At 45.2% G+C, this 21,621-nt stretch overlaps 1 protein-coding gene across 2 annotated transcripts in view; it reads left to right on the top strand.

Moving 5' to 3' along the window:
• LOC117441582 (zinc finger protein 271-like) overlaps positions 1–21,351 on the top strand; it is a 450,813-nt gene extending 429,462 nt beyond the window's left edge. For both annotated transcript variants that reach the window (XM_034077647.1, XM_034077648.2), the window contains exons 2-3: positions 7,448–7,863; positions 17,418–21,351. In XM_034077647.1, the coding sequence (XP_033933538.1) occupies positions 7,677–7,863; positions 17,418–20,293 (3,063 nt within the window). In that variant the 5' untranslated portion in view covers positions 7,448–7,676 and the 3' untranslated portion in view covers positions 20,294–21,351. The remainder of the gene's footprint in view (positions 1–7,447; positions 7,864–17,417) is intronic.
• Positions 21,352–21,621: the final 270 nt, after the last annotated feature.

The raw sequence follows: 21,621 nt of genomic DNA, 5'->3' as shown, positions 1-21,621 counted from the left end.
AACAGATTTTCTTTTTCTTTATGGATATTTTACAAATCACTCCCCTTTTAAACTGTATTCTTGTTTTACTGTCATATAGTGTTTCATAACTGTTTTTCATTTATTCTCATATTTTTTGTATAACTATAATGATCATATTGTTGGTGTGCCTTGGTAATAATCTTTTACATAATAATTGCATTCACTGAGCACGGGAAATAACAATCCTGCCGTTCTCTCTAGTGTCATATATATATATATATATATATATATATATATATATATATATATATATATATATATATATCAAGTGCTCGGCGCAGTTGTGGTGAAATGTCGCTCCTCTGTTTTCATTTAAACAGCTCCTTATATCCGTTAGCGCAGCTAGCTAGCACCAGATGCTAACAACAACAATGCGCGTAAGGTCTCTCGCTCGCTCGGGCCACACATACACACACCCTCCCGGTCCTCCCGATGGCCAGTCGGTGGTTGCCGGTGAGCGTGGAAGTGTGGTCTGCTGCAAGCGGGCAGCAGGAGCGGGGCTGTCAGCATCAGCTTGTATGGTATTTTAAACTCGATGCGCTCTGAAGGCCAAGGTAAAAAAATACACATGCATTAATCGCAGTGTTGTAGTCAAGTCACCAATTCACGAGTCCAAGTCACCCTCGAGTCACCACTCTTCGAGTCCGAGTCCAAGTCCGAGTCACCCAAGGAGTGTCCAAGTCGAGTCCGAGTCATCATTACCAGTGTTCGAGTCCAATTCCGAGTCACTTAAGAAGAGTCCAAGTCAAGTCCGAGTCACAAGTCTTCATGTATTAATCTTCGTGGATATATGTTTTGAAATGTAGCTGCTCCTCTACATTGCTGTTATCCTGTCTATTGAACTGTTGTGAAGCGAGTTTGGCTACAATTATTGTAATAGGTGCTATACAAATATAAAGCTTATTTCTAATATTCATATTATTATTATATATAAATAAACTATATTTAAAATGAGTTACCTTTTAGAGAAGTGATTATATTTGTATGCCAATATTTTCCTATGGTAAAGTTTTCGTTTTGCACTTTTATTTTGATAGTAATAAGATTGGGACTCTTATTTTGAAGGAACTTTTACGGGTTAAATCAGTTTACCGATAAAGATTTAGCCCCAGAAAGCACATGGCTACTTAGCATGCAAAATGACGTCATTCTGCATGTTAAGTAGCCATGTGCTTTCGTGTTATCGGCTGAATCTTTATTTATTGATTAGATCACGTTACTCTGATGATAGTGTTCAAGACAGCCTATATGTCTGAACTCGATCCTTAGAGTAATGAGTTACGGAGCCTTCTCTTCTATATTGTTTCCACATAACGAGCATTTTTGCTCTTTCCCGATGTGGAAGCAGAATGTGTGAAAGCATACAGCATGATGCGGGGTGTGTCTGTAGACATCTCTAGACTGGAACAGCGGGGCCCAGTACGGGAACTCGCCATACAGGATAGAGGACATCAGACTCCAGAGAAAATGTGCTCGAGTCCGAGTCCAAGTCGGAGCGTCAATGTACGAGTCGAGTCCGAGTCATCGTGGGGGGGGGGAATTCACGAGTCCGAGTCCAAGTCATCCTGTGCGAGAATTCACGAGTCCAAGTCCGAGTCGCGTCAATCAGTGCGCGAGTCCGAGTCAAGTCCCGAAAATCAGCACTCAAGTCCGAGTCCAGGACTCGAGTACTCCATCTCTGGTTAATCGTGTTAAAATAATTAGTGGCGTTAATTTTTTTTTGCGTTAACGCGTTATTAACGCGTTAACTTGACAGCCCTAATATATATATATATATAGGATTGCCATTTCCCTTGTTATTTCCTGTGTATATATTAGTGCTGTCAAAATTATCGCGTTAACGGTGGTAATTAATTTTTTGAATTAATTGCGTTCAAATATTTAACGCATTTAACGCATGTGCAGAATGGCCCGCCCCATACGTGCCAGCGCCAGGGTATGGCTGGGGTAGGTAAGAAATGGCTTAGCCCTACCATGAAAAAGTATGTTAAAGTAAGCAAAATAAAGTCTGCCAACTCGCGCAGAGTAAATTGCACAGACAGCAGTTCAATCAGGAGAGACGTGATGTATGAAATACATGTTTATTATCGGTCACATTATATAAATGAAACATAATGATGACAGTTTATAACAAGTGAATGAAATGTGTTTTGGCGACTAGGCCCAGGTTTTGTAGGACATCATTCGGGAAGGGAAAGAACCGTTTCCGATGAACCCCCCTGGGTCTAGACCTGGTGGTGGTGATAAGTGGTTAGGTCCGGTTGGAAGGGAGAAGGTTGAGCTTGGCCCTGAGTTGGAAGCAGGAGGCGAAGGGGTGGAGGAGGGTTGGGCGTTGACACCTGGAAGACAGCTGATAGGAAAGGGGAGAGCATATATAGAGGGTTTAACAGGTGCGATAATTAGGCTTGTGAATGGAGGGAAGTGATATGTTGGCTAAGGAGTGGCGCTCCCTGTCATCCAGTGGAGGGAGCGAGTATTGCCATGACGAGCAATACGGAGTGTTAGGTCTTCCTGTCTGAACTTGCGCTCAGCTTCATTTCAATCAGGAGAGACATGATGTATGAAATACATGTTTATTATCGGTCACATTATATAAATGAAACATAATGATGACAGTTTATAACAAGTGAATGAAATGTGTTTTGGCGACTAGGCCCAGGTTTTGTAGGACATCATTCGGGAAGGGAAAGAACCGTTTCCGATTAACCCCCAAAAGAAGTGAAGTATGAAGTACTGAACGTGAAGACATCTTACCTTGTGGGATGCAGTGGAAATCTATGGATGAAAATGAGAGGTTAATACATGTGGGAATTTAGACGTACTGATGCCTCCCAGGCGTCCTTCCTGGCCGTACGGGAGGTCACGACCTGACGTGCAGGGTTAAACATGAACACAGTGACACGTATGCTGACGTGCTATGAAACCACCACCACCAGTATAGGCATAATTACCATTCTTTTAGTGTTTGAGAGACCTTGGATAGCCAGCACGCGCTGATGTCCGGCGAATGTGGGATGTGAAGGCGGAGGAGGACCACCGCCCGAGTTGCAGGGAAGAGGGAGAAATGCCTGATTGCAGCAGAGGTGCTGAGCCTATCTGAACGAAAGCCCTGATATGCTATTAAGACGCCACAACCAGTTATGCATTATTTACCATCGGTAAACTGAAGAGCTCTTAGATTGCAGCACGAGCCGATGTCCGGGCGAAGAGGGAGATGTAAATAAGTAAGCACGAGCTGTTAGCTGGAGTACAGTAATGCATGAATATCATAGCCTGGATTGACGCGAGCCAAGTGAGCAAACCTGAGAATATGAATGAAGTGCAGAATGCACGCGGAAAAGACGTACACTTAGTTAAATGCTGAGACATGACCCACGATATAGTATAGCTTAATAGCAGTTAAGTGCGCCAGGATGAGTCATAGATGCTGATAAACTGATTGAGTGATTAAGATTGTCTTCCATCATCTGAGTGAGGATGGTGGGAGGAAGGGGAGAGCAGATTAAAGGGGTTAGCAGGTGCGATGATTGGCTAGCCGGGGCGTAATGCCCCTGATCACTTATTGAGATAACATGTGACGCCCGATGATGTTGTCTTCCTGATTGAACTTACGCTGAGCTACATTTCAATCAGAAGAGACGTGATGTATGAGTACATGTTTATTACCGGGACACATGATATGCGGGAATAGTGATGACGTATTACGATAAGTAACTGTAATGATGTTTTGGCGATTAGGCCCCGGGTTTGCAGGATGATCATTCAGGAGGGAAAGAACCGCTCTGATGAACCCCCAAAAGAAGTGAAGTATGAAGTACGGAGCTGTGAGCAATCCTTACCTTGTGGCTGGCTGCGGAGATCTATGGATGAAAAGAGAGATTAACATGGGGACATGATGAGCGCCGGAATCGCTTCCGGGCTGCGGGGTTAGTCATGCGCGGGACCACTGCCCGAAACCTGCACGCAGGTTTAACATGACGCAGACCCACTGGCCGCAACCTGCGCCCGCAGGGTTGAACCTAAGCGCGGACCTGTGTCCGCAACCTGCGCCCGCAGGGTTAAACCTAACCGCGGACCTGTGTCGGCAACTTGGCTCGGACCCACGTTCGCGACCTGCACTTGCGGGATTAGCATACGCAGATCCGGAGTCATAGCCTGACAGATCCGGAACCGTAGACACGTATACATGCTGACGTGTTACCACACCAGTTATAGGTATATTTACCATCTTTTAGTGTTGAGGGACCTTTGGATAGCCAGCACGGCATGATGTCCGGGCGGATGTAGGATGTGAAGGCAGAGGAGGACCATCGTCCGAGTTGTTGCAGGGATGAGGACGAGACGCCTTGATTAGCAGCGGAGGTAGCTGCGCCTATCCTGAACGAATGCCCTGAGAATAATTGGGGTGATAAGCCGGATCTAATGAGAACTTGCTTTAAGTAATGATTGAACTGGCGTTGAGTTAAGGGAATATCCCCTGAAATAAGAAATAGTGGTGAGAGAGGATTAATGAAAAAGGTCTAAAATGCAGAATTTGATCATGGATTTATAAGGGCAGAACGGGGAATCGTTGCGATTTTCGTTTTTTAGCAATATACACGACATGGCCTATTATAGATGTCTCCGGTACCGATAAAAGACCAATACGTTGGAGCTTAACGGCGCGTAAAACACACGTGATGACATCACCAATGAATCGACGACTGAATAAGTTGGCAACTAATTTGGTAATCAATTTTGATCGATTAAGACGATTAGTTGTTGCACCCCTACTGCCGAGGAGATGTTGTTGTAGCAGATTCAGCCGTTGGTGCACCGAGAAACGGAACATTATTATTTATTTATTTTTGGGGAAGAAAAAAGAGAAAAATACGATCATTTAGTCAATAATCATTAAATTAATATTAGGAGTGAATTCCTAATTAATTTAGTATCTGGTCGTGTCATAACCAGGATAATGTGCAGCGACTTGTCATTAAAGAGAAGAAGCTACGAAACACCATTCATTCAGGTAATATTGTGTTGAAGCTTGAAACTGCGTTAGTTACTGAGCATTGTAATGGGTAGTAATTACCCGAACTGCATTAGTAATGCATTACGTTCTTCGTACGCAAGTAATACGTTACTGCAACGCCATACTGTAACACGTTACACTCAACACTGCCTGGAACTCAGCTTAACTAAAGTAGAAATGTATAGTGTTGAATTTCCTGTCGGCTCCCAGACCGTAGTCGTGGAAACGGGGGGGGGATTGACTCTCTGTCGTCTCCCAGCAGAAGCAACACGCTTCGGGTTCAATAACCCATTTTATCGGAAAGACTGGAGAGAGGCGAGCTCTTCTTGGGAGGTCGTTGCATTTATTTAGCTCTTCTGTTTCGCGAGATAGATTCGCAAGATCACAGACCTATCCTTTTTCTGCTGCCTTGTTTACTTCTAGAAAACATGTATCCCGCTCGCTCGCTCTACCATACCCACGCACACATGCACGCGTCACGCCCCTCTCTTAAAGGGGTAGCGATCTCGCTCTGCATGCCCCGAATGTCATAACAATATAACGAAACATCTCGTGAATTTGTTGCAACTGCCTTTTGCCAGCGCTACCCTGACGCCTGTTTTAGAGGTGAGGCGCAGGAGGAAGTAGCTTCAATGGGATGTAGCTTGAGCCCTGCCTGCCTGCAGGAGGGGTTGTGGTTGAAGCCAGAATGGGTAAAGCTTCGCCTGCGATGAGGACCGTTCCGCGTGAAGCCGGAAGCGCCGCATTTGAGCCAGTGATGCCCTCTCGAGAGACTGAAGGCGTGCGTCAATTGTTTGGGTGAAGTAGCCCATTTCCATTAAGCCCGGAGGAACTTCCGTGGAGCCCGATTTCCTTGTTTTTTCCTCCCGCGTCCGGGTTTGCGGGGCGGCCGGCTGGACCCGCTAGCCGAACTGGGGAACGCCGTCTGTAGCTTAATCCGCCAGACTGCGGAGCTGATGAATAATGCCTGGAGCTGGGACGAAGCTCTGCTGCTGCTTGCGCGTTGACGCCTGGAAGACAGCTGATAGAACAGGGGAGAGCATATATAGAGGGTTTAACAGGTGCCATAATTAGGCTTGTGAATGGAGGGAAGTGATATGTTGGCTAAGGAGTGGCGCTCCCTGTCATCCAGTGGAGGGAGCGAGTATTGCCATGACGAGCAATACGGAGTGTTAGGTCTTCCTGTCTGAACTTGCGCTCAGCTTCATTTAGTAAGATTGATTTCAGTAGCCACGGTTTTGAAAACTTTTGTCACGTAGTGATCGTCTTCTCAATAGAACATCTTTGATAATGGCGTGGTGTTGTTGCAGGAAGTCCCGACGGAGAATACTCTTGCTGTAGTACAGGGGTGCACATAACTGGTACGCAGGTTATGTGCGTAGTCTGAAATGCGTACCGTCACTTGTGTCACAAAGCGCATTTGCGTACCGACGTACTTGTGAAGCTTTTCCAGAAGGCGGTTAGATCACCGGACGACAGAGTCGGTCTCCGTGTGCACAGACAGGCTGCTGTTAACGTCGGTCTGAACAACGGAACTGTGCCAACACTACGGCAACCGGCTGCGGAGGGAGACTCCCCCCCTTCACTGGAGAACTGCGCTAAAACAGCTGATCACAACGTTCACACTCTGTGGTCACGAAGTACTCCACTAGCCCCCCCCTCTGTCGACTTTCCTGAAGTACTCCACTAGCCCCCCCCCCCCTCTGTCGACTTTCCTGAAGTACTCCCCGTTGATAGAAATCAACACGTAATGAATTAAGACCCCACGGTTTGATGATTGATAGGTGTGTGGGTTGTCTTTCATTTTGACACACAGAAAAATGTTATAATAAACATAGATACTGTATGTTAAATGGATATATCGCCTGCTTTCATTTATCTTTCCATTCCCAACAATATACATCAATAAATGGCATATTTTGGACATAGTTCGAATGGTGATTAATCTGATTAATTAATTAATTTTTAAGCTGTGATTAATCTGATTACAAATTGTAATCGTTTGACAGCCCTAGTATATATATATATATATATATATATATATATATATATATATATATATACACAGGAAATAACACGGGAAATGGCAATCCTATATATGCGTTAACTTGACAGCCCTAATATATATATATACATTAGGGCTGTCAAGTTAACGCGATTAACGCGTGTATTTTTTGTCCTCGGGTGGTCTGTTTGGTATTTTGAGCAAAACACTTCAGAGACATGTTTTGTATAGATCTATACAAAACATGTCTTTTTAAAAATGTCTATCTATTTAGACATTTTTAAAACCAAAACAGTACGGAATTTAAAATAATCCTTTAGGGATGGTCATGATCATCCTTTTGCAATCATCATTTGTTAATAAGATTAATACATGTTGTTCTTTTTCTCTTGTTTCTCTTTTATTAGGACAATTCTGTAGAACTGGATCTGCTGAGGAAGGAGCTGCCATCCACACAGGACCCCCCGTGGTGCTGGAGGAATCTAAACCGCATCAGGGACATCATCCTCCCAAACCTCTGCTTCCTGCCGTCCAGCTGAACAGCAGCTCAGGAAGCTTCAGAGAAACAGTGTGTTGAACAGAGACTGAAGCTTCAGAGAAACAGTGTGTTGAACAGGAAGTGGTGATTTAGTAAACATGAGTGTTTTGCTGCTCTCGTTGGTGAAGCAGCGACTCACTGCGGCTGCTGAAGACATCTTTGTTCTGTTTGAAAGAACGATAGCAGAGTACGAGGAGGAACTGTCTCGTTCAAAACAGGAGAACGAGAGACACCGGAAACTACTGGACGCTGTTTTACAGCCTCAGCTTCAGATCCACAGAGCAGGTCTGTTCCCTCTTTCTTCACTCTCTCTTTATTCACTCTCTCTTTTTGACCAAATGTTGTTAAAAACATTTCTGATGGTTCAACTTTGATAACTTCTGGTTCATATTTCCTCATATGGTATTTCCACATCTTTTGTCCGTTATTCTTACTAAAAATGTACACAGTCACATCTGACTGAAGATTGGCACCATTTATTTGTGGCGTTGCAAACTCTGCGGTGCAAGTGAAGCTCATAAAGTGAGGCGAATAGAAATCATCAGCTGATGGAGGGGAGATGTGGAAATAGGTTTATTTGAACAGCTGACTGTTTTTTTGCCACACTTCATAGGCCTGACAATAACCAGACCTTCTCTGAGGTGCAGCGTCACAAACAAATCATGGTCCTGATAGACCACAAAACTATTCAGTGTTCAGATCTTTGTTTTCACTGTAAAAGTGTAGCGTCTGAGTGAATGTCCTGTGCTGGTCTTAAATCTCATAACATCAGCTCTTCTTTTTCCCCGTGGATGTTCTTCTTCACCCTCGGAGAAGGAGAAATGCTGAGTCGTGTCTTTCAGGCCTGTCCTTTCAGAAATGACAGGAAACATAAAACATGACATTATTGCAGAGCAAGTGTGTTATTTATGAACGAGGTGTTACATATACTCCATTTTTAATTGTTATGCGTCTTTTAAATTTCAACAGTGAGCTACAAAGACAATCAGATTATGAATGAAGTTAATCAACATTCAAATATATTTTATTATCAAAATAATATTTATCTGTTATCAAAACTAAGTGCAACTGTAGAAGCTTGCTCTGTTCGGGTGTCTCACTGAAATACCACATATACAGAATATACAGAGATAAATAGTAGCAGTTCTCACTGTGTGTTAAATAACCTTTGCCTTCAATACATTGAAATAAGAAAGCTGGCCAAAAAAGTAATGTTGCTTGTTAACATCTAAATGTAACCTTTCGCATGGAAAGAACACCCAACTGCACTGATGTGATCCAGCATGTGGTAATGTTTAATGGCATGTATATCAGTGTGTTATAGTCAATACTTCATCTTTTTAAACCAATTGGTTTCTTGATTCTTTGTAGAGTATGAAAAAAGGGTCTTTGTACCTTCGAGTCCGTGCTGAAGTTCACTGCTGAGTCCCGCTCCACACCTCCGATCACTTCTTCATCTCATTCTCTCTACCCCTCTCCAAACATAACAAACTAATCTCTTCTCATCCTGCACCTGTCCGCCGCAACCTCCGTTCCCTCTCCCCCTCTACCTTTGCCTCCTCGGTGCTCTCAGCCCTCCCTTTCTTTGACTCGTTCCAACTCCTGCCTCCAAACTCTGCTGCAGAAACTCTCCTCTCTACTCTCTCATCCTATCTGGACTCTCTCTGTCCTCTCTCCTCCTCTCTGGACTCTCTCTGTCCTCTCTCATCCTCTCTGTCCTCTCTCATCCTCTCTGGACTCTCTCTGTCCTCTCTCATCCTATCTGGACTCTCTCTGCCCTCTCACATCTCGGCAGGCTCGTCAGTCCCCTCCTGCTCCCTGGCTAAATGACGCACTGCGTGCTAATAGAACCGTCCTTCGGGCAGCAGAGCGGAAACGGTGGAAATCCAAACACCGTGACGACCTCCTAACCTATCAGGCTCTCCTCTCCTCTTTCTCTGCTTCCATCTCTCAGGCAAAAAGCACTTTCTTTCAAGATAAGATCCAATCTTCCTATTCCAATCCCAAAAAACTATTTTCCATCTTCTCCACCCTCTTGGACCCCCCCAAAGCCCCTCCCCCCTCCTCCCTCCTGGACCCCCCCAAAGCCCCTTCCCCCTCCTCCCTCCTTGAACCCCCCCAAAGCCCCTCCCCCCTCTTCCCTCTTGGACCCCCCAGAGCCCCTCCCCCCTCCTCCCTTCTGTCAAGCGACTTTGTTAACCACTTTGAAAAAAAGGTTGATGATATTCGCTCTTCTTTTTCTGACTCACCCCTACTCACCGCTGGGTCACCTGAGCCACCTTCAACCGGCACACTAACCTCCTTTTCCCCTCTCTCGCCAAGTGAGGTTCTTACCCTCATTACCTCTGCCCGCCCTACCACCTGTCCTCTGCCCGCCCCACCACCTGTCCTCTGGACCCTATCCCCTCAAACCTCCTTCAGACTATCGCTCCTGATATTCTACCGTTTCTCACCCATTTCATCAACACTTCTCTAACTTCTGGTCACTTTCCAAACAGTCTCAAGGAGGCGAGAGTAAACCCTCTCCTAAAGAAACCCACTCTCAACCCGTCTGATGTTATAAACTACAGGCCTGTCTCTCTCCTCCCGTTCCTGTCTAAAACACTTGAACGCGCTGTCTTTAGACAACTCTCCTGCTATCTCCATCAGAACAACCTTCTGGATCCGCACCAGTCTGGTTTCAAGGCAGGTCACTCCACAGAAACTGGCCTCCTTGCTGTCTCTGAGGAACTGCACACGGCTAAAGCAGCCTCCCTCTCCTCTGTCCTCATCCTGTTGGACCTGTCTGCTGCATTCGACACGGTGAATCATCAGATCCTCCTTCACTCTCCAAGAACTTGGAGTTTCAGGCTCTGCACTTTCCCTCCTCACCTCATACCTCAAAGACCGCACCTACAGGGTTACTTGGAGAGGGTCTGAGTCCGACCCTTGTCAATTAACTACAGGGGTCCCTCAGGGCTCTGTTCTTGGTCCCCTCCTCTTCTCCCTGTACACAAACTCGCTCGGATCTGTCATTAGCCCGCATGGTTTTTCATACCACTGCTACGCTGACGACACCCAATGAGTCCTATCCTTTCCCCGCTCAGAGACCCAGGTCGTCGCACGCATCTCTGCTTGTTTAGCTGACATCTCTCAGTGGATGTCCGCTCATCATCTCAAGCTCAACCTTGACAAAACTGAACTGCTTTTCCTTCCGGGAAAAGATTGTCCCACTCTTGACCTGACTATCAACATCGGCCCCTCTGTTGTTTCCCCGACTCAGACTGCAAGGACTCTGGGTGGGACCCTGGATAACAACCTGTCCTTCACTGCAAACATCGCTGCTGCAACCCGCTGCTGCAGATACACGCTTTACAACATCAGGAGGACGCGTCCCCAGCTGACCCAGAAAGCCACGCAGGTTCTGGTCCAGGCTCTCGTCACCTCACGCCTAGACTCCTGCAGCTCCCTCCTGGCTGGTCTACCTGCATGTGCCATCCGACCTCTGCAGCTCATCCAGAATGCAGCGGCTCGTCTGGTCTTCAACCTTCCTGAATGTTCCCACCCCACGCCGCTCCTCCGCTCCCTCCACTGGCTTCCGGTAACTGCTAGAATCCACTTCAAGACCCTGGTGCTTGCGTACCATGCTGCGAATGGATCTGGCCCTTCCTACATCCAGGACATGGTTACACCGTACACCCCAGCACGTGCACTCCGCTCTGCATCAGCCAGACGACTCGCTGCACCCTCGCAGCGAGGGGGACCCAAGTTCCCATCAGCAGAAACACGTGGGTTTGCTGTCCTGGCTCCAAGATGGTGGAATGAGCTCCCATTGACATCAGGACAGCAGAAAGCTCACACACCTTCCAGACTGAAAACTCATCTCCTTCGACTCCACCTCGAGCGATAGAACTACTAACAGAGCACTTATATACTAACAAAGGACTGGCTCCTCTAAAGCCAGCTGAGTAGCACTTGAAATGTTTAGCTCTATGAAACCTGATGTACTTTATGATTCTGTTTTCTTCAAGTTTGTATTTTGTTGGTCGAACGCACTTATTGTAAGTCGCTTTGGATAAAAGCCTCAGCTAAATGCAATGTAATGTGTAAAATAAGTGCATTCACTCTTTTTTACAGTTAGTGAGAGGACTGGCTCTGCATGGAGCCCACCATAGAGGTGAATGCTCGACCCACTTAGGCTCACTCTAATAGTTCATCACTCAGTCTGGTTCTGTATTTAGATTTCATGTCAGAAAAAGCTGCTAAAATAGTGAATGCACTTATTGCACTCTTGCTCTTCCTCTCCCGGGGGGGTCCTCAGGAGAGCCAGGTTCATCATAGCGTCCGATGGTTTTTGCAACTGTTTTGTTGACAGTAGTCAAATAGGAATTTCCACTGTGCACCAACCTTACCTCTGCACAACTCAACTGATCACGCCATCACGAGGGGTCACTTTTAACACAATTAAATATAGTAGAGTAATGTTGCCTCCACAACTCAGCTATGTCATGGGCTCCAGATAGTCCCTCTATGGTACACAGTAACGACGTTCAGAGCTCTCACCTCCTTCCAGAAGCCAGTCACATCATTATGAATGAGCTTTTCAGCCATAGAATCCGCTCTCAATGTTTCTGTATGTTTGTTATACACACATGCATTTCCAAACATTTGGTCTACCTATGTTGCAAATGTATTATCTTTTCAATTTACACACGGCATCTATTGCACGTCTGTCCGTCCTGGGAGAGGGATCCCTCCTCTGCTGCTCTCCCCGAGGTTTCTCCCATGTTCCCTTAAACTGTGGGTTTTCTCTGGAAGTTTTTCCTTGTACGATGTGAGGGTCTAAGGACAGAGGGTGTCGTATTGTCATACTGATATTCTGTACAAACTGTGAAGTCCACTGAGACAAATGTAACATTTGTGATATTGGGCTATATAAATAAACATTGATTGATTGATTGTTGACATAACGATCTGCATATTTATATCTAGCATTCGTAAGCTTTTTGAGATCCAGGATCTGCGCCGCGGTTTTGGTCCGGCCTCCTCCGGTGTCATACCCTACCGGGCGCGTTTCAGAAGCATTTCAGAAGCGGAGTGTCTTACCTGCCGGCTCGCAATTTTTGTTGATTTGGGCATATTTCCTGGACAGGCTACTTTGTACAGACAAAGTTAATAATAATTGTAATATTCAGTTATAAACGACATTAATCAAAGATATATTCAAAAATGCATTCATCATCATAATTATTCTATATATATATATTAGGGCTGTCAACGTTAACGCAAAAAAAAAATAACGCCACTAATTATTTTAACGCGATTAACGCATGTGTATTATTTTTCCTCGGCCGCCCCGTAGCTTCAGAGCGCATCGAGTTTAAAATACCATCTACAAGCTGATGCTGACAGCCCCGCTCCTGCCGCCCGCTTGTGGCAGACCACACTTCCACGCTCACCGGCAGACACCGACTGGCCATCGGGAGGACCGGGAGGGGGTGTGTGTGTGTGTGTGTGTGTGTGTGTGTGTGTGTGTGTGTGTGTGTGTGTGTGTGTGTGTGTGTGTGTGTGTGTGTGTGTGTGTGTGTGTGTGTGTGTGTGTGTGTGTGTGTGTGTGTGTGGTGTGTGTGTGTGTGTGTGTGTGTGTGTGTGTGTGTGTGTGTGTGTGTGTGTGTGTGTGTGTGTGTGTGTGTGTGTGTGTGTGTGTGTGTGTGTGTGTGTGTGTGTGTGTGTGTGTGTGTGTGTGTGTGTGTGTGTGTGTGTGTGTGTGTGTGTGGCCCGAGCGAGCGAGAGAGAGACCTTACGTGCATTGTTGTTGTTAGCATCTGGTGCTAGCTAGCTGCGCTAACGGATATAAGGAACTGTTTAAATGAAAACAGAGGAGCGACATTTCGCCACAACTGCGCCGAGCACTTGACTTGATGCAGGAAGCAGACAGCGGGACATTGTAGGAGAAGTCAGCACACTCAGCACGGATAGTGCAACATGATTGCAGCGTCCAGGCAGCTCCCGTTCGAGCATAATATGCCTTGAGTTGCACATAGCTCCTACGATCCAACACACACACACACACACACACACACACACACACACACACACACACACACACACACACACACACACACACACACACACACACACACACACACACACACACACACACACACACACACACACACACACACACCATTTGTATTGTATTATTGTATGAAAGAGGTTCCAGGTTGAATTGAGGTGAATATTTGTAATGTTCAGAGGTTGTTGTGTTTAATATTCATGAGAATATTTGTCATTGTTCAAATGATAATAAACATTAGCATAAAGCATATGTTGATAAGAGTATTACAAACTTGAAAAATATTCCTCTAAGGAACATTTAGAACAGATCAAAAATGTGCGATTAATTTGTGATTAATCGCGATTTAACTATGGACAATCATGCGATTAATCGCGATTTAGATATTTTAATCGACTGACAGCCCTAATATATATATAATTTACACAGTGCCTGTAAACCGGAAGAGAACGGACCCGGTGAAAACTAGGGGTTAGCTTCAGCATATTGATCAGCCACATGTTTATTCCACTCTGGCTTGACGTTGTGTCTCTTCCTAGAGTAGGTACAGCACGGTCTACTGGCCTCCCATACAGCTCCCACAATACAATCATAGATGTTACACAGGTCTTCACGTGAGAGCTTTCATTACAACCCACATCAATACACAGAGTTGCTACTTTGGGTAGATATACATCACTCAATAGGACATCAGTTCTCCCACAGTACAATAGCCTATCCTCATTTGCGAGCTTGGACCAGTCCACTTTAGTGGTACAGGCATTTTTAACCTCCTGAGACATCTCAGGGAGACTATCATGATCTAGTGACATTACAAAAGGAATGTGATCTGACATTGATGCCTCATACACAATCTCAATTGATCTTAAAATGTCATGGACATAAACACTGGTGGAATGATTATCAGCCATAAAAGAATGTATAAAAGCAAGTCTGTTCAGGTATCCATCTTCATTATGCTGTGACTCATACGGTGTATATACATTGAGAATGCTAAACCCCTTGTTATTCATTTGGATCTGTACAGCAATACACCAGTCAACTTCAAGCCTGATGACATTAATGACCGCGTCCAGCTTGTTGTGCCACAGGGTAGCCACGCCCCCTGCTCTCCTTCCTCTCACTGTTCCCAGAGATAGGTCCGTAGTGGACTCACCAGCCCGTGAAAATTGTCATTAAGAGAGTTCAACTTTCCCAAGTCCTGCTTTGGTAAGAAAGTTTCTTGCAAGCATAAAATGTCACAGTTTTCTAGCAAGTTGTCCATCACTGCACGCCGGATCCTATCAGCAGCGCTGTTGCCCAGGCGCTGCCTGCGACAGTTCAATGATCCAACCCGCATAACGTTTAGCTAAGCAGCTCAGCCGTAGCCCCATTCAGTACCCTCGCACCAGCAAAAGGTCTAGCTCTGCTAGCCCCCATCACCTCCGTTTTACGTGGTTCATAGTATCGCCTCACAACCGAGCCTTCAGGCCAGAGTTCTGGGTTAAACATCTCCGCACCTTCATTGCACTCAGCACACACTTTAAACGAGCTATATCTGCTGCTCGCAGTGTCAATACGGTGACAGTTAACGTCACGGCCAAGTTTTTCACTTAGATATTCAGACAGTGTCTCAGCATCAAGGTCTGGCGAGAATTTGGTAGCAAAAACACTCACCAACTTCGTACGGACCACTTTTATATTCCCTTGTGCAGCAGTGCCAACAATAGGCTTAGGCATCCTCCGTTCAGGTTTCCCAACAAGCTGTTTGGATAAGGCAGACTGGCCCTCGGCCCTATTCCTCCGACCTCGGCCCTGTTTCACAACTTGACTCCATATCTGCCAATTTACAGCAGTTCCTCCAGGGCTCACACAGGCACTCACGATCCCTGATGCAGCAACCGGGTCAACACAGTTGGGATATATATCAGCAGAAGAGCCGGGGGGGCTCGCATCCTTCACCGACACCGCACCATCCTGGCCATCGCCCTGAGCGCTCCCACAGGCGGTTTCAGCGTCACTCGGTACAGCCAGTCCTCCACCACGACTCGGCTCCAACTGGCGTTCTACGGCAGCAACTCTGCTGACCATGGTCGCAGCCACAGCACGCAGGTCCTCACCGATTTCTGCCTGATCTTCCACGACTTGTCTTAACGCGCAAACCTCACTGTGCAGTCGCTCCATCTTGCTCAGCAGGTTGGACACATCCAGGTTGTTAAGTGTAACAGGCGGAAGCTCATCCAGGTAGTGGGAGACAAAACGGGGGATGTTTTAGCACTTTTAGACAGCTTTTGATATTGTTTGCATCCTTCTGGTTGCCTTTAAAGGCCACACACCACTGCTTGGTTTCAGGACAGAGTTCAAACAACGTCTTTTTAGAATTATCAATCCATTCTGAATCGAAGGTGTTAGAGGCTACAAGGACTAGCTCGTCCTGGGTCATAGTTTTAATTTGAACCACCAGGAAGTTGAGTAACTCATCCTCTACAATAACTAGGCCGTCAACAGTCTTGTATATTGTAGGTTTTAGTCGAGGCCGGTGGTTTGAACCAGGAGCTACCGAGCCACGACACACACCATCAGCCATCTTGGTTGATGTCATGCTTTTCCGGTTATTACCCGTTCCCTGTGTGTTATGAAGGTTTGTCTGCATGTGAACGGTCTGCAGAGTCACAAACCTTCAAAGTACTCCCTGTAGCGAGTAAAACTCTAACACAGAAAAGACCTGTCTATAATGCCCCAGAATGCCTCGTTCCAGATCTTTCTTTTTCCATTTTTGTCTTCTTGGGTATACTGACGTATTGGGTATAGTGACGTAACAGCTCTGTGGATTAATCCTCACTCACACACACATACTCATCCAGCCTTATCTTTTCTCCGCCGCAATACTCCGCAGGAGCTCCAACAAGGCGTGTAGGACAGAGAGAGAATACACAAACTATACAGACATGCTGTTTGAGGAACCAATGTGAGTTTGGAATATTGAACAATGTAAATCTATCCTAGTAGACCTCAACAATGGAATTATGATCAGTAGAAATGGCCATGACATGGGACCTTTAGTCATGTGACGACCCCTCCCCCCTTCTGCCTGGCTGTGCTCCCTGCCGTGCTGTCCTCTGGCAGGTACTGGGAGTGTCGTCCTGTTTGTGCCCGCCCATCTAGAGGCGGAGCCACAAGAAGGTATAAAGGTTGCCCAGCTGCAAGGATCACTCTCTGATTCAGATCCTGGCATGCTGCAGCAACCTCAGCCTACAGCCTGTGTTAGGTTTGATGCACCCTCCAACATGCGACAACACCCTTCCACACACCCACACACTGCTCACACTACTGACAGTCTAATTCTTACGTACACTATTCATCAGAGGTGTTCTTCTATAACCTGTTAAATAAACATATATTTGGCATTTAACTCTGTGTGGCCTCCCTGTTTGTTCCAGCCTTTGGAAGGTTGTAACAGTCATCATGTCAACAACAACATGTCTTTTGACAATTGTAAATCCTGCACATGCTGCACATCTGTTCTGCACACTTCCTCTTTTAAATCAGCACAGTTCTCCACTTTAAATAAAGTGTATAGTATTTGTCACATGTAAATATTGTTAATTGGTCAAAGTAGTTTTAAAATAGTTTTTTTTAAATAGCTGTCATAACAATCCTATTTGTATTTTATTTAGTTTTGCTAAGATGCTTCTTTCTTTGTCTTTGTATGCACCACATATACTAAAGCAAATGTCTCGTATGTGTAAACCTACTGGGTAAATATTACCGATTCTGATGAATATGTGTTTCCTGTTTCCTGCAGACGTCCAGCAGCTGGTGGTGGTTAAAGAAGAGGTTCCCCCTGAGCAGCCGGAGTGGAGCTCCAGTCTGGACCAGGAGAACTCGGAGCCCCCCCAACACATTAAAGAGGAACAGGAGGAACTCTGGAGCAATCAGGAGGTAGAGCAGCTTCAAGGGCTGGAGGAGGCTGATAACAACAAGTCCACATTCACTCCTGTCCCTGTGAAGAGTGAAGATGATGAAGAGAAACCTCAGTCCTCTCATCAAAGACAAACTGAACACCTGGAAACAGAAGCTGATGGAGAGGACTGTGGAGGACCAGAACCAGCCATGAACTCGGATCCAGAGAGACATTTACAACCAGAGACTGAGGACAACCCTGGAGACTCTTCTGAACCTGAGACTGGAGACTCTTCTGAACCTGACACTGAGGACAGTGGAGATTGGAAGGAGACCAGAGAACCAGGTTCAAACTCTCAGAGAAATAAACAAGACCCTGTCACTGATTCAAGACGTAGTGCAGGAGAGAAAACATTCGGCTGTTCAGTCTGTAATAAATCTTTTAAACAGAGTAGTCATTTAAAGGAGCACATAAGAATCCACACAGGAGAGAAACCATTCAGCTGCTCAGTCTGTAACAAATCTTTTAAAAACGGAGGACATTTAAAGGGCCACATGAGAATCCACACAGGAGAGAAACCATTTAGCTGCTCAGTCTGTAAGAAATCTTTTGCACAGAGATCAGATTTAAAGGGCCACATTAGAATCCACACAGGAGAGAAACCATTCAGCTGCAGTGTTTGTGACAAAAGATTTACACACAGTTATCAGGTCAAAAGACATAAGTGTGTTGGCTCAAGACGTAGTGCAGGAGAGAAAACATTCAGCTGCTCAGTCTGTGAGAAATATTTTGCACAGAGAGGAAATTTAAAGGCCCACATGAGATTCCACACAGGAGAGAAACCATTCAGCTGCAGTGTTTGTGACAAAAGATTTACACACAGTTATCAGGTCAAAAGACATAAGTGTGTTGGTCTTCAGTCCTCAGAGCTTCATCAGACTCAAACTGAGGAGAACAGAGAGGCAGAGCCTCCAGCCAGCAGCTCAGCTGAACACATGGAAACAGAAGCTGATTGGGAGGACTGTGGAGGACCAGAACCAGCCTGGAACTCAGATCCAGAGAGACCTTTACAACCAGAGACTGAGGACCGCCCTGGAGACTCTTCAGAACCTGACACTGGAGACAGAGAAGACGATGATTTTTGGAAACAGAGCAGTGAAAGCCTGTCAGATTTAAGCTTTTTGACATTTTTCCACAGTGGTGAAACATTTAACAGCAATCACCAGGGAGAGGAATTGTTTACGGAAGGTGGAAATCAAAACCAGCATATGCCGAACCAGGAGGACCCAGAGTCCCCCCCACACATGAAAGAGGAACAGGAGGAACTCTGGAGCAGTCAGGAGGGAGAGCAGCTTCAAGGGCTGGAGGAGGCTGATATCACCAAGTCCACATTCACTCCTGTCCCTGTGAATAGTGAAGATGATGAAGAGAAACCTCAGTCCTCTCAGCTTCATCACAAACAAACTGAACACCTGGAAACAGAAGTTGATGGAGAGGACTGTGGAGGACCAGAACCAGCCAGGAACTCAGATCCAGAGAAACATTTACAACCAGAGACTGAGGACAACCCTGGAGGATCTTTTGAACCTGCCACTGGAGAAACTTCTGAACCTGACACTGAAGACAGTGGAGATTGGAAGGAGACCAGAGAACCAGGTTCAAACTCTCAGAGAAATAAACAAGACACTGTCCGTGATTCAGGATGTAGTGCAGGAGATAAATCATTCTGCTGCTCAGTCTGTAAGAAATCTTTTAAACGGAGTAGTCATTTAAAAGAGCACATAAGAATCCACACAGGAGAGAAACCATTCAGCTGCTCAGTCTGTAAGAAATCTTTTAAAAACGGAGGACATTTAAAGGGCCACATGAGAATCCACACAGGAGAGAAACCATTCAGCTGCGCCGTTTGTAAGAAGTATTTTACACAGGGTGGATATTTAAAAGGCCACATGAGAATCCACACGGGAGAGAAACCGTTTAGCTGCTCACTCTGTAATAGATCTTTTGCACAGAGAGTAGCATTAAAGGGCCACATGAGAATCCACACAGGAGAGAAACCATTTAGCTGCTCAGTCTGTAAGAAATCTTTTGCACAGAGATCAGCATTAAAAGGCCACATTAGAATCCACACAGGAGAGAAACCATTCAGCTGCAGTGTTTGTGGCAAAAGATTCGCCAGGAGTCATCAGGTCAAAAGCCATAAGTGTGTTGGTCATCAGTCCTCACAACTTCATCAAACTCAGACTGATGAGAATAGAGAGGCAGAGCCTCCAGCCGGCAGCTCAGCTGAACACATGGACTCAGAAGCTGAAGGAGAGGACTGTGGAGGACCAGAACCAACCTGGAACTCAGATCCAGAGAAACATTTACAACAAGAGACTAAGGCCAATCCTGGAGACTCTTCTGAACCTGACACTGAAGACAGTGCTGATTGGAAGAAGACCAGAGAACCAGGTTCAAACTCTCAGAGAAATAAAGAAGACCCTGTCAGTGATTCTAGACGTAGTACAGGAGAGAAACCATTCAGCTGCTCAGTCTGTGAGAAATCTTTTTCACAGAGAGGAAATTTAAAGGGCCACATGAGAATCCACACAGGAGAGAAACCATTCAGCTGCAGTGTTTGTGACAAAATATTCACCTGGAGTAGTCATGTCAAAAGACATAAGTGTGTTGCTCGTCAGTCCTCACAGCTTCATCAAACTCAAAGTGAGGAGAACAGACAGGCAGAGCCTCCAGCCAGCAGCTCAGCTGAACACCTGGAAACAGAAGCTGATTGAGAGGACTGTGGCGGATCAGAAGCAGCCAGGAACTCAGATCCAGAGAAACATTTACAACCAGAGACTGAGGACAACCCTGGAGTGTCTGCTAAACCTGAGACTGAAGACAGTGATTATTGTTAGGTTCAAACTCTCTGGGTAAGTCCCAGTAAGTTGTATATAATGCGATAACTAGACTGCAAACAAATCTTTCGTCCAAGTAAAGAGAGGACTATGGAGGACCAGAACCGGCAACATTTATAACCAGAGACTGAGGAGGTTTCCATATTGGGTTAAATAATTCAAACAAAAGTTTGACATGGGTGTGTTTGTGTGTATTCGCTTCTGCTTCTGTTGGTATGATATAAAAGCACCAGAGAGGAAAACAGGTCTTAGGGTTCTTAACTGGGAATCTCTCCCTAGATCGTACTTACCCGCTGTCATCATGAGGAAATGCCTCTGGAGATATGCAGGGAGTTTTAACAATAAGGAAAACATGTAAACCGGTTAATTAATACCAGAGAGTAAAACATTGTATAACTGTCACATTGTAACCAGATGAAAGTAATTATATCCATAACCTTTCCGTCACATTAGTATGTATAGCTATGATTTACGACCCCCTAATAAACCTTTGATGTCTGGTGTACTGACAGGTGTCTAATATTTGTTTGACGTGTGTTGACAGGTGTCATGTTCTATGACGTGTTTATGGTGTCTGATGTTTATGAGGTTTTGTTTTATGGTATATTCAAACGTTGATGTCGATCCATTGATGAGTGTCTGATCACCTGTTGGCGTGGCAACTAATGTGTAATTGCTTTATTAATTTTAAGGAAGTTGTGTGTGTTTTGATAATACTAATTTAAAGATCTCAATGACTGATTGATCTTGTCTTTTAATTGTTTAATTACTTTAACTATAAGGAAGCCCCTTTGAAGTTGTGTTTGGGTAATAATTGAAAGAGCTTTTTTATTCTTTAATTTAACTGTAAAACGATATCTTTGTATTGAATAGTTTCTGAGCTTAAATGTTCTGTGAGTAGCTCTGCAGCTGTCTTGAATAAAATGTTAAATGTTTTTGATGTCACATCCTTCTCCCGCCTCCCCACCCCTTACATCCTAGTTCCCCCTACCCAGGGTTCGTACGGGTGCTTGAAATCCTTGAAAATGCTTGAAATTTGACGTGGTGTTTTCAAGGTTGGGAAAGTGCTTGAATTTTGGAAATGGTGCTTGAAATTGAGATAAAGTGCTTGAACATGTAAATGCTTTACTTTTACAATAAATTGCTGTCTGACTGAATAGTTCGCTTTTTAGATTAAAAGAAAAGAATTGCTTCGCTTCTACATA

This window comes from Pseudochaenichthys georgianus, unplaced genomic scaffold, assembly GCF_902827115.2.
Source record: "Pseudochaenichthys georgianus unplaced genomic scaffold, fPseGeo1.2 scaffold_180_arrow_ctg1, whole genome shotgun sequence".
Classification (NCBI taxonomy): domain Eukaryota; kingdom Metazoa; phylum Chordata; class Actinopteri; order Perciformes; family Channichthyidae; genus Pseudochaenichthys; species Pseudochaenichthys georgianus.
The sequence above is the reverse complement of the archived record's forward strand: the minus strand, read 5'-3'. Positions and strand labels throughout refer to the sequence as shown.